Here is a 14,122-nt window from a genome sequence, read left to right as displayed (position 1 = left end):
TTATTTAGATTTGCTTCTTTAAGAAAAATATAGATTTTTTTTCAATGTGTTATTTGCCAGTTTTGTAGATAATTGTTGAATTTGTGGGGATTTCATCTGGGTAAAAACTCATTAATTCAACGTTAACTCTAAGCTTTTACAGACCAACAAGTTTGTTTAATTTTTATTTGAATATTTATGTGATTACTTTAAAATGATAATAATGTTCATATTTTCTTAAAAATAGCTTAATAAAGAAGACCATTTATATTTTAAGAGAATTGGCTCGATTATATGGTTTTGACTGAGGCACCTGCATTTCACATTATAATATTAAAATCATCTTTTGTGAGAATTTTTACATGATTTATTCAAGTAATTTTTGCTATTGAAACTATTTGAAAACTATTGAAAACTACTTAAAATAATGTGTGTAATATTGTTACTGTGTACAAATTTGTTATCGATTGAATGAATTTATGAAATTACTAATTGAATCATTTAATTAGATACCTTTATAAGATAACAATAAATCTTTAAAAACAATCTACTGTGAGCTCAGATCTTATTAACCCATTGGATTTGCATATTTTTTGAGCCCATCTGTTTGCATTAATTCAAATCACATTGAAACCCTTGTGTTTAAAGAAACAGTTCCCAAAAACAAAAATGACCCTTAATAAAGCTTTTACTAACCCTGAGGCTTTGTATGTAATCCTGTCACTGTATCACTGAGTACGTTTACATGGACACCAATAAACCGATTTTAATATGATTAATACAATACTCTAATTAAGAGTCTACCATGTAAACAGCGATTTTTAATTAATTTAATCAAATTAAGGTCATAATTGAACTAAACAGAAATCGAATTAAGACATGTGGAGTATACTGATTTTAGTCACATCCTTAAAGTGCAGAAACACAGCAATTAAACTATTTCCATTGTGTCGGATTTTTTTCCGCATTATGCTACAGTATATTCCACACACACACGGCTGTTTGACACAATTGTCTGCACCTACTGAGTCAGAGAAGGACCACAGACACCTGCATCATGAAATGTCATATCATATCATATTATTGTCTTATTCAGATTAAGGCAAATAATTCAATTACTAATGTCCATGTAAACATAGTCACTATCAATAAACTTAAAATATATATTTTCTGTTCAGTTAATTAATGCTATAGTTGGTATGCTAGTATATATTCCTCCATCATGTTTAAATTAGACATGTGTAATTTACTTTGCTTAATGGGATTGAAGTTCTTACCTTTATTAAAACCAATTAGTCCCATGTCTGTAAATTTAACATTTTTGAAAATGTTCATTTTAAGAGGAACCAAGAGTTAAACAGTAGAATTTTACCAGTTTTGAATCTAATCAGCTGATCTCTGGGTCTGGCAGAAGCACTTTTAGCTTAGCCTAGCATAAATTAATAAATCAGATTATATTAAAAAAAGTATTTTAAGTATTTTCATATTCAAAGTTTCTTGTTTAATAGTATAGTGCAGACATACTGAATAAATCCTCAAATCATGTGTCTAGCTGAGAAGAGCCAGCTGTTCTTTTACATTGTTTTACATTGCTCTGTACACTATTTTACAAAGTACATTGATGCGAAAAAAATTCTCTATCCACAGCATTTTTAAAGTTCATCTTATCCTATCTTGCTAGTGCACATAATTATTTTTAGGTGAACAATTAATGCATGCAAGGTAATCCACAGAAGAAGAAAAAATGTTTTGGTAATCATCAGTCTTCTTCAAAGCTTCTTCTGTAGTTTCATCATGTACTAAGACTGATGGACAATGAACAATTGCTTTTTCATAGGTCTAGGAACTACACTCTCATTCTAGGGTGCATTTCCCAAACAACAACATAACTTGTGGCTGAACTATCACAGTGTGATAAATCATTTGGGAAAAGAACGATGTAGTGATGACTGTTTCCCAAAACCGTAGTTGCTTCGTCGTAGATCCATCATTTGAACCATGTTAGTTACAACATAAAACGTCCATAATGATGCTCTAAACGGGGTGGAGTTCTTCAGAGAAAAAAAACATACTTTTTTGAGCAAATTATATGGTTTTACACGCACACGCATTTAAAAAGAAATCTAATATTACTTTTGATAAAAACATGCACTCGTTTTCCATATTAATTGAAATATATGTAAACTGCACATATAGGGCCTATGTTTCCTTTACAAATATTATTGAGAATATTTTATATTTTATTCTAAAACATAAAACCACTTTTCATATATAATCTCATATATAAATTATAGAAATCGTTAGGCTAATGGTTGTAATTTACAGTAGGCCATTTATTATGAAAAGAAAAAAAATCCTACTTAATAATATAATAATAATAATAATAATAATAATAATAATAATAATAATAATAATAATTTTATTATTATTATTAATATTATAAATGTATTATTATTGTTAGTATTATTAAGTAGGATACCACTGCAGAAACGTTCTAACCAAAAGGCCCTTGTCATATAGGCCTACAGTACAGATACATTACTTAATGAATAACCTACTAAAAATTAAAAGCAATAAACGTATGCTATACATTTTTGTTTTCACAAGCTTTGGAGACGTAATGTAAATTCTACTTTTAAATAATAGGTCACCTTTAGCTTTCGTCATGAGCCACGGCTGTGTTCAAAATGGCATAAATGTTTTTAAAGTGAATTGCAAAGGGAGCGCAATTGTCCATATAAAGATCACTAAATCTGAACTGCAAAAAATACTTTGAAAGCAAATTACACCTAAGAGAGATGACTTTAATGTTGTTGTTGTTTTTTTATCATTCCAAGTTTAAATGTTGAAACGTTCTAAATGAATAGGGCATGGGGGGGGGGGGGGGGGGTAACTGGGAATAGAACACAACCAACCAGGAACTATGCTTCTAACTACAGCTCTAGAGGTGTAGTTGGAAATGTACAAGTTTGCCATGCAGTTTGCACATGTTCATTGAAACAAAGTATTTGGGAAACAGCAAATTAACAAACTATGTTTGTAACAACAGAACTTGTGACCTTAGTTGACTAACGATGGTTTTTGCAAATGCACCCCTTGTGTAATAATCATGCAATAAACATGCAGCCGCACTACGGCTGAAGCAGGCACAATATATCACGCAGCGCTGTTGTCCGGTTACTTAGCTAAGAGCAATGTACTAATGCTCTTCTCCGATTCAATAATTTATTATGAAGCAAAAAAAGTGCTCCCACTAGACTTGGAGATCAACTGAATGAAATAAAAAATGATTAAACTGAACTGTTACTATAGATGGCTTGAAAAATAAGCCTATTTTGAGGTCTGTTGCATTATTGATGGTAAATTTGTTGAAATTAATGAAATTTAAGTTGCATCTCAAAATATATGAGTATTGTACAATTATTAGATTATTAGATTGCTTTTAATAATGAATTAGTAAATGTTGAAATTAATATTACCAACTGCAATTAATGAATGAATATGCGTTCATTAATATAGATAACTAAGATTAAAAAACAAATGTTTTCATATTAATCCTTCTCATTGAATGATTTTAGGTTTAAGATCAAGGTGGTAGCCTTTGGAGTTTCTCACATTTGTGATGTGTGTGGTGTGTCTACAGAGGGATGTTCTCAGATGGTAACTTTTCATACGGAATCGAACCCTTGCACAACAGCAGTGATCAGGTCAGTATGCAGCTGAAATATTAATCTCTCTCATCTTTCTCATGGAGAGAACTGCCACTCTATCTGCCTGTTACAGTCTGGAAAAAAATAGCAGGTGGATACACAATCCTGCTAAAGGAGACTCAAAGAGACAGCAAAGCACTGAATACTGGCCACATGCACAGAAATATGCATTACTGCGGGTGACTGACAGGTGAATCAGCAAGCGTCTGTATGTGGGACGGAGGTGAAGAGCAGAAGGAGGGATGTTGAGTGAGAAAACATGCGACAGAGCATCTTATGCGTGATATTAGCAGCACCACATATCATATCATATCAAAGTCTGTCAATTTTACTTCTGAAAAAAGATATTTTATAAAATAATGATGTAATGCTCTGGAAAGGCTCTGTTTTGTTCTGGAAAGAACCAAGAGACATTCAAAGCACTAGTTATTAAACACTAAAAACTGAACGCATAATTAAAAAAATCACAATACTGACAGGGAACTCAAACTGAGAGCCTATATACTGAACAAACAAAATACTCTAAGGAAAAGAGTCTAGGTCAAATGAACAGGGAGATGGCATAAATAACAAAACATAATCCTGAAAAATAACATCTTTTTTAGAGCTATATGATTTATTGGAAACATATTATAATAGTTTATGTTAGTTGGATAACATTAACAATGAGCAAGGAACTTGTTACAGTATAAAAACTATATAAAATTAGTTCACGTTAGCTCAGAACCATGACTAATCCAACTTGCAATTAATAATTAATACATTTTAAAATGAACATTTGCAATGGCTAATAAATTATTTAGAATATGTTTTGCATCTTAATTATTTAGTTGTGTCTGTCATGTTATTAAAAATATCTTGGAGTTGTATAAACTCACAATTGCAAGAAATAAAATCACTGTTCTGAAACAAAAACCTCATAATTTTTAGCTCAGACTTTACATTTACGTTTTCAAAATTCAAGAATAAAGTGCTGCAGTGATGATTTTTTTCACCCTGGGAAAATAATCAAACAGGAAAAAAAGACTTTTCCATTGGTGTGTCGATTACTACAGAGGAAAAGCTGTGAACAATAGAGGTTTAGATAATCTTACAAATAAATAGATAATAAATAGATAATCATAACAAAAAAAACTGAATGAATTTAGAAATACAGCTGCTAGAAGTAGCATGAATTTAGTGATCATCACTAAGCTTCCAGCTAATTTTTAATTCCTTATTAAAAAAATCTTTGTTTGAAAGTTTGAGTTAAAATTGTTTATAGACCTTTTCGAGGGATGTAAACAAAAACAATGGTCCCAACATACTTCCTGTTTACATTTTCAATTCCTATAGTTTCCAAGAATCCAAGAATAACCACATATTGATAAATAATATTATGATAGCTGTTTTAACATTAAGTTATGATTAAATTGTGTCTTGTTATAGTTAAAAAATAGTTTGACACCATTTCACCATTTCAGGACACCATTTCAATGTGGTCATGTCATTGGCCCATGAACATTTCATGGGCCAATGACATGACCACATTGAAATGGTCTATAAGAGCGAGATTATTAAAGGAAATAGGCTCAGTTTACAACTCCTCTGGAGTTAAACAGTTGAGTTTTACTATTTTTTGTAAACCATTCATCTGATCTCCGGGTTAGGCGGGAAAACTTTTAGCTTAGCTTAGCATAAATCATTGAATCTAATTAAAGAATTAGCATCTAGCACAAAAAAATTCAAAATAGAGTTTTGATTATTTTCATATTTAAAGCTTGACTTTTTTATAGTTACGTCATGTACTAAGATCAAGTTCATGTACAATGAACTCTGTACTAAGTTGCTTTTAGGTTGATATGTCTAGGAACTAGATGTTCATTGCACCTGCTGCAGTCATGGTATGGCACAAAGTTTCCTTAATCATTATATATAGTATAGTTTCTAGACCTAGAAAATAGCATAACATTTCTTTTTCATTTTCTGTCAGCCTTAGTACACGATGAGTCAAGCTACAGAAGAGTTAAGCTTTAAAGTGCACCTATGATGAAAATCATCATTTGTAAGCTGTTTTGACAGAACTGTGTGCAAGTATAGTGAACCCACAGTCATATTGGAGTGATATAAAGACTAAAAGTCTCTTTTTTTTTAACTCCTGACGTTAAAATAGGATCCAAATTCCCCCCATTTTGAGGCCCACCGCAAAGTGACAAAGGAGTGTGGTTTCATATAATCATATCAACAAGATAGGACGTGCGCAAGGCAACTGGTTGGTGGATGGTTTCGATTAAAATATCTGTTGATCTCTCTGTGATCATCAATCATCATCAAATTTGATCAAGAATGGGTTTTTAAAACAGTGCATGTTTGTAATGAATTACAGCAATTTTACCATCGCGATTCTACCGTTTTACTTTATCATAGCCGCATATCAGTTTAATCATAAAAGAAGACAGTTTAATCATAAAAGAAGGCTTCAATCCTGGTTTAAATCAGGTTTATTTTGTACATTAACATAACGGATGTCCATACAGCAGTGGATATTAACTTGTGTCCTGTCACATTTGCTGTGCAAAATCAGTCCAAAGTTAAACATGTGCACTGTGTGTGTCTGTGTTAGGTGCGTGAACTTTGTAACAACATTGTGTGTGACTCATCGTCGCAGAAAGGCTTGAATCAACTCCACAACAAATACATCAAATAATCATTCAGAAAGCTCTTACTGTAGTATTTCTCACAAACGTTACATGAGATCTGTTTTCTTCTTGTCTCTCACTGTGCCGTTTATCTGATGCAGCCGAAGTGAAGATTGAGGCACACTCTGACAGACACATAGGGACGGTGGGCAGGGAGAACTAGTATTAAAGCCACAGGCCACAAAAACAGCTACATTGTGTTCAGAGCAGAAGATTATACTGTTCTGAAAGGTATAATAAATAATCTGATGGGTGTTTTAAACTGAAACTTTACAGACACGTTCTGGAAACACAAAAGACTTTTTGGATTAAAATAGGTGCCCTTTTATAAGGAAATTATAAATATTTTATTTATTTATTTTTGTTAACATTTTTTAGTTAGATGCTACTTCAGTGCTTATTCAGTGATTTATGCTAAGCTAAAAGAGCTCCTGCCAGACCAGGATATTGGCTGAATGGATTAAAAAAAATTAAAACTGTTTCAATTGTAAAATGAGCCTGTTTTCAAAAAGAGTGGAGTGTTCTTTTAACACAACAAAACTGTAAAAGCTGACTAGTGAGTAGATGGGTTTACCTGTTTTTATTTACTTCTATATATGTGAATTGAATTAACTTACCAAGGCACACAATGCCAGATGTGTTCAGATGAAAAGCCGGAGAGCTATTCATTCTTGCTTCCTATCTGTTTGTTATATTTTCATTTTCTATTCATCTGTATTTGTTATCGGGCTCTCCTTCACTCTCTCTCCACTCCTCTTTCACTTCTCTTAAATGGGTCATTTTCATAAAGTATTCAAAGCCACATGTAAAGTGTCTCTGTCTGTCTGGGTAGATGGGAGATTAATAATGGATAGTTGTGTAATAGCCTTACATGGCGGAGCTCAGTGCATCAGCAAGGGTTTTATCTGCAAGGAAATGTTATCCAACATCAAAACAATAACACCCCAAAAAAAGTCAGGTTTAATTTTGTGAAAGCATGAAGAAATTAATGTTCATGAATATGATATTTTGCTTAAAATATATTTTGGTGTCTTGATGCAAAAAAGCATATAGAAAAATATGGACTTTAAAGTCTTGCTGTACTTATTATATTATATTAGTATATTTAATGAAACTTAACACACTTAGGCATTCTGATGATTCCAGCAACCCCCACAACAATAAATGCAATTTAGTTGACAGGAGCAAGGTAATTAAAAATGATAAGGTTTATTTATGTTAGATGGCATGTACAGTGCACATCATAATTGAGGACACCCCATTTTGATCATTGATTATAGGCAATGTATTTTGGTGCATTTAAACAAAACAGATTTATTAAACAGATATATTTATTAAAATAATATTTTAGTCACCAAACATATTTAGAAATTGAAATATAATTAATTTAATTAAATATTCAATTAAATTTAAGCGAAATGTAGCAAAAATATTACAACCTATCTCAACTAAATTTTTCAATTATTTTTGCTTCTCGTGATATTTCCTCTTCTTAAAATTTTTATTTAATATTTTGCTATAACATATAAATTTGAGTGTACTCATTTTTGGACCATTATCATAAGTTATTTTGTTAGATAAGCTCCAGATTTTACTTCAGTACTGACTAATCTAATGTATATGCACAAATATAACAGTGTATAGCTTCCTTTAAAAAATATGAATTTAAAAGAGAAATTTGTGAGGGGTGTGCTTATATATGCTCAGCACTGTATACTAAGCAGCTGCGTTTATTTATGAGTGGCTAATTGTTATGAAAAAGACAAATACGTAGAGGGTTATTCTATATTTTGTAGTAACTCCACTAAACCTAAGAATGTTTGCACTGTGTGTTTATATTTACCCATAATTTAACTGGTTCGACACCACAGCAGTTAGATTTGTTTCTTATCAAACTGCTTGGAACCCAGTAAGTGTTGTTATGTGAAACTGGAACAACCCATCCTGTCACTAATGTCAAGTGAAGCACGCTGGATGCAGTATTTATGAAGCTTCCATAGGAGGACGCATTTTGTGTTTTTTTCTTTTTTTTTGTCAGAAAAACAAATCTTGTGTGATTCTTTTATACAGGATGCAAATGTTCATGTTGTATACAGAATGGCAGACATCCGGCTGATGCCACTTTTCTCAGGTAAGTCACATATTCCTCTCATGCAAAAAAAAAAATGGCACTCACCAGTGATCACAGGAGTTTTGCCTCAGTACACTGTTAAATACGGTGGCAGAGAGAGCATAACATGCTGCAGTTTAAGAAAAACACATGGAATTACAAAAAAATGCCAGCAAATTAAGAAAATCCTCACAATGCACACACATTAAAAAAACGCATAGCATTTTCACACAATGCAAACAAATTAATAAAACGTGCTGCATTGCAAAAACACTTTCAAAAACATCTAAACACAGCAGAAAACATGATGAATGCTGCTGTGCTGTGACTATTGCTCAGTTAAGTTGTAGGTGATCTTTGAAAGGTGATGTTTTTTATTTTATTTTAACATCCTGATTCTATTGTCTTTTGTATTTTATTAGCCTAAAAAATTACAACCTAAATAGCCAGGTCCATCATGTTTTAGGGTCCTCTTGAAACATTTCTGTTGTGTTCTATTGTATGCTATATTTGAAAGTATTGTGAGAAAATGCAGTGCGTTTTCGTAAATTGCTTGTGTTGTGAGAAAATGCAGCGTGTTTTATCATTTGTTTGTGTTGTGTGAAAATTCAGCACAGTTTTAAAAAACGTGTATGTGTTGTGAGAATTTGCAGCATGTGTGCTGTCAAACAGATGACAATCTTTTCTTAATTTGCTGCCGTTTTTTTGTAATTGCATGTGTTTTCTTAAATTGCTGCAAATTAAGCTCTCTCAGCCGCTGTAGTAAAAAGCAATTAGTTGACGTTACTTAAAGGGGTGATCTACTGGATTTCTTGGTAGGCTTGATTGTGTGAATGAGGCACTGAACAATGTGTGCTCATGCTTTGTTTTTAATAAAATCTTACAATTTTTTTCACAAAATGTACCTTTATTGTACACTGACTCCCAGTTAGCATTCAAAGACCAGTCAATTTCCTGATTCACCAAAGGCCCTCCCTTAATTGGTTCTGATTGGTTAGCTGAGTGTTTTGTGATTCACAGATTGACAAATGCATGATGCCAGAAAACGTCATGCCTCTTACCATGTTGCATAGTTGCATGCATTCTGTTGTTGTTTAAACATTGGTGTCAATAGCTTTGTTTCCATCCAACTATTTTTATTTGCATTTTGGAATATTACAAAAAAAATGGTTAATGGAAATGACAAGATGTGCATTAATCATGAAAATTCTTATGTGAAATAAATTTTTATTTCATAAAAGACACTTATGTGCACTTTTTATCCAATAAGAAAAAATGTGTATAAACTATGATGGAAACACATTTACCAAATAAATTATTGCATGCACGTCAAAAAAATCATGTGATTTTGTTTTAATAGATCATGTGATAATAAAAATGAACTTGACATTGCATTAATGAACAAAGTAGCAGACTGAGCACATTGCATCTTAAATGGATATTTTCTAAACTACCTTAGATAAACTCAGTCATCAAAGTGTTTTTGAGCATCTAATTCACAAGTGTAATTCACATTTTTGGATGGAAACATTGCAAATGTTGCCTTATTAGTCTGATTAAGAAGACATACCTGAACCATTGCAGCCATGATTCTTTCAGAATGGTATGTTTTTATTCTTTTTTGTAGTTGTCGTTCAGTTCTTCTTCTTGTACGTGTAGATTAGTCATTTAAGGCAACTCACATTTTAAGTAAAGTAACTAATCGCTTTTACAGTGTAAATGCCTTTTTCTATGAGTGGCTATAAAGCTATGATAAAATAATTTTAGATTAGATTAGATTCAACTTTATTGTCATTACACATGTACAAGTACAAGGCAACGAAACGCAAGTAAATTGACTCTGGTCTCCATCACTGCTTTCCACCAAAGCTGTAACTTTAGATATTCCGTTTTATTTATTTATTTATTTATTTATTTATCTTTGCTGGGTAAATGTTGCTTGCCGTCCAGGGGTCCATGCACACTTGAGAGCAAGTTGACTGTGCCCTTCTTAGAGAAATCTGGCTACGGAATGCTTACAGTATATTGTAAAACTCACTGTGAGTGACAAAATGCTCCAATGCAATTTTTCCTTTAATAAAACACACACACACACACACACACACTCACACACACACACACACACACACACACACACACACACACACACACGTGTGCATTATCTGATCTTATATGACCTATGCTTAAGTGCTTTCCTCAGCATTCAGACTGTATCTACTTTTCATCCTTCCTAATCTCTCTGCTTCTCCGTCTGCTGCATATTGATTTTTCACATGGATCAGTTTTCAGTAATAGACATCTTTATCGATCCACTGAAAGCTGATGAGTAGGAACTTTTTGTTCGGGATGGTTTTCACCCGTACATGGCAACATCTCTTCCAGGAAGCACCAGAAACAGCAGTGACACTGACATTAACAATGACTATCCCATTTCTATGGAGACAAGCCAGCAAGAGGTCACAGATGGGCTGAGACGGGCAAAAAGACAGGTAAGACTTTTTATTTTTTACATCACTTGATTTATCATGCATAAAAAGCTGCTAAAAAGGGGAATTGGTAGTAAAGAATTTAATAGAGAATAGCTTAGTAGTGGGCCCATGAATTCCCAACTGTAGTCCTGCATACTAATAGCAAGTAAGAAGTACTGGTCTAACTTTATATTAATACTGCTGCACTTACTCTACATTATATATACAGGGGTTGGACAATGAAACTGTAACCAATGGTATATATGCACACAGACTTTTAATTTTCTGTCAGCCAGCCCAACCGCTTCTGGTAAACTGTAGCACCATTATAAAATCGCCAAGTTTAACATCTGATTTCCTTAAAAATCAATGATAATCACTGCCTGATTGATATACGATATAAAGTGGGTATCAGACTAGATGAAAAGCACTGCATTAAATTTCAGTTTTCCGCACCATGTCTTTAAAATGAGGACAACTAAGGGAATACTTAAGTCTATTTAATTGATTATGTTTTAATCACATTACAACATTGATGCTGTTAAAGGAACCTTATAAAAGTGAAAATAGTCAAATAAACCTTTCACCTGAAGTTTATCATTGGCTGAAAAAAACAAGGGGCCCTATCACACACCCGGTGCAATAAGGTGCAAGACGTGTTTAGCGCGATGTTTCTATTCTGAGACCAGCGCAACTCTAATTTTGTCATTTTGCGCCATGTTGTTTAAATAGCAAATCCCTTTGCGCCACTTTGTGGGCTTATGGGTGCGCCAGTCTAGAATGGAACCACATGGTCCAAAACCCGACAACATTGTTGCCACGTTAAGCCATGTTGGCGCGTTGTTATTTTAAGGAACTAAAATAGACTGTGCAATAGACCAGCTGTAAGCACGTGAGTTAAATGCCTTAAACGCTTACACTTTACTTAATGCACACAGGATGTACAGCAATACACAAATATCCTTACAAATGAAAAAATTAAAGGATAAAAATATTACAAAAATTATTGTATTCTACATAAATATAAAAACACTTTTTTGCCTTCTTCATTTTGGGGGGCTATTTTCAGTTTATTCATGACATTTTGCATTTTTATAATGCTAATTATTATGCTATTATGATTCTAATTATAATGCTAATTATTATTATTAGTATTATTTATTAATATTGTTTATTCTATGCAAATTTATAATTGTTTTAATAAAATCAAGCATACATTTTTCCACCTGTCGGGTTTTGAACCATATGAGTCATAAGACGTGTGTTTGGATGTAGCGTGTGTTTGGTTTTTTGACCACACTACATTATTGTTCATTTATTCGTTTGCTGGAAATTAGAACTAAATTTTGAAAAAGTTTTGAAACAAATCTTTGTGCTTAACAAACGAAATTAAATATGTAGGCTAATGCATGTCTTCAGTAGAATGCGTACAACATCGTTTCCTCATCCACGAAAGTGAAGTAGTAAGTGAAGAGAAAGAGAAAGTAAAGAATTTTCTCGCTAGTGAAGCATTTAGTATTCTGAAATTTAGGGTGGGCCAAGTGACATTCCAGGTAGCCCCAAAAAGGTGTGTGTGTGTGTGTACATAATTATAATTCTGACTTATACAGCTTTATATAATGGGAAAAATACGTATTTTTTTCTCAAAAAACACTTGAAATGTTGACTTGAAATTTTCACCAGATGTTGAAAACAACCAAAGAAATACATATATGAAAAGAAAGCAAATCTAATTATTTTACAAATATGTGTAATAAAATGAAATGACAAAGGAAAAAATTATTGAACACATGAAAAAAGGGAGATGTAAAAAGGCAGTGAAAGCCCAGACAGCAAGAGAAATCTTTAAGAAGTTATTCAGCAACCCTCTGCCGTAAACAAGAAAAAAAAAAAAAAACGAAACTTTGTCAAATAGTCAACTCAGTATTTTGCAATAAACATTATTCTCATTTTGAGATATTCATACAAAATATATTTGGGTTTGGTGTCGCCCTGCAGGTTCGGAGGGGTCCACGCACAGTCCAGAGTGAAACAAAGTATGTAGAATTACTAGTGGTCAATGATTACGACCTGGTAAGATCTTACAATAGTTTATTTTACTTACTTGTTGTTTTTACTCCGCTTTTTTTTTTTTTTTTTTGCAAACTGTGTTTGATGCTTGTCTTCACGTTGTTTGATGTTTCTATCTTTAGTTTGCACAGATGAGAAGATCATCACCTCAGACAAGAAATTTTGCCAAAGCTGTAGTAAACATGGCTGATGCTGTACGTCCTTAAGTTTGACATACCCATTCATGTTTTTTCCTCATTTTTTCTTTGGGTACTGTAGACATTTTTATACTTAACAAACGTCCTATTACATTTCAGATTTACAAGGAGCAGCTGAACACAAGAATAGTGCTTGTCGCTATGGAGACATGGTCAACTCAGAACATGGTTTCTGTCGGTGACGATCCTTTGGTGACCCTGCGTGACTTTATGAAATACAGGAAGGAGAATATCAAAGAGAAGAGTGACACAGCTCACCTGCTCTCGTATGTTACACTTCCTTCTATATAGATGATGAACACACTTTACTTGCGTGATCACTGCATTTAACGCATGCAGAAATGTGTTGAATGTTAGTTTACATTTAATGGAATTAAAGGCTGCATTACCTTATTTATTTATTATTAATTGAATCTCATGTCTGTCCAATCCCATGGACTTTTGGTAATCGTTGTAATACGAATGAAGATATTTGAAATTAGATCAGTGAAAGTGTATTTACCTAAAAATGTCCTGGTTGTCACATGTAAGAATTTACCTCATAGTGTATATATGTGTCCATGATCAAAGTAGTTTTAAAAAAAAAAAACACGTCTCATTTGAAGACTTAATAACACTGCTCAGCGTCTCAGCCTACATTTTTTAGAAAATGTAAAATACATTGCTCTGAGTATGTTAGAATTGCATGTTACAAATGACAGATCCACTAGAGGGAACTGTCTACATTTTTGCGAATATATAAAATAGGTTACTTAGGATATGTTATGATATATAGTACATGTCAGATACACATTGACTAAAGCCCCGGTCAGATCACGTCATTTTGTCACGATTTTCTTGTCGTAGGGTGTCATGGGGAGTCATAAACGACAAATGAGCGTCGTGACATAAAATTCAAACGTTTCTTTTC

The 14,122-nt window shown here is 32.8% G+C and overlaps 1 protein-coding gene across 1 annotated transcript in view; it reads left to right on the top strand.

The window, feature by feature from the left end:
• The window catches only part of adam11 (ADAM metallopeptidase domain 11), a 76,429-nt gene that overhangs the window by 17,684 nt on the left and 44,623 nt on the right, over positions 1-14,122 (top strand). The window contains exons 6-11 of the mRNA XM_056469521.1: positions 3,623-3,686; positions 8,438-8,498; positions 10,860-10,966; positions 12,944-13,018; positions 13,138-13,209; positions 13,312-13,478. Coding sequence (XP_056325496.1) covers positions 3,623-3,686; positions 8,438-8,498; positions 10,860-10,966; positions 12,944-13,018; positions 13,138-13,209; positions 13,312-13,478 — 546 coding nt within the window. The remainder of the gene's footprint in view (positions 1-3,622; positions 3,687-8,437; positions 8,499-10,859; positions 10,967-12,943; positions 13,019-13,137; positions 13,210-13,311; positions 13,479-14,122) is intronic.

Source organism: Danio aesculapii, chromosome 12, assembly GCF_903798145.1.
Source record: "Danio aesculapii chromosome 12, fDanAes4.1, whole genome shotgun sequence".
Taxonomy (NCBI): domain Eukaryota; kingdom Metazoa; phylum Chordata; class Actinopteri; order Cypriniformes; family Danionidae; genus Danio; species Danio aesculapii.
This window is presented reverse-complemented; position numbering and strand designations above follow the sequence as displayed.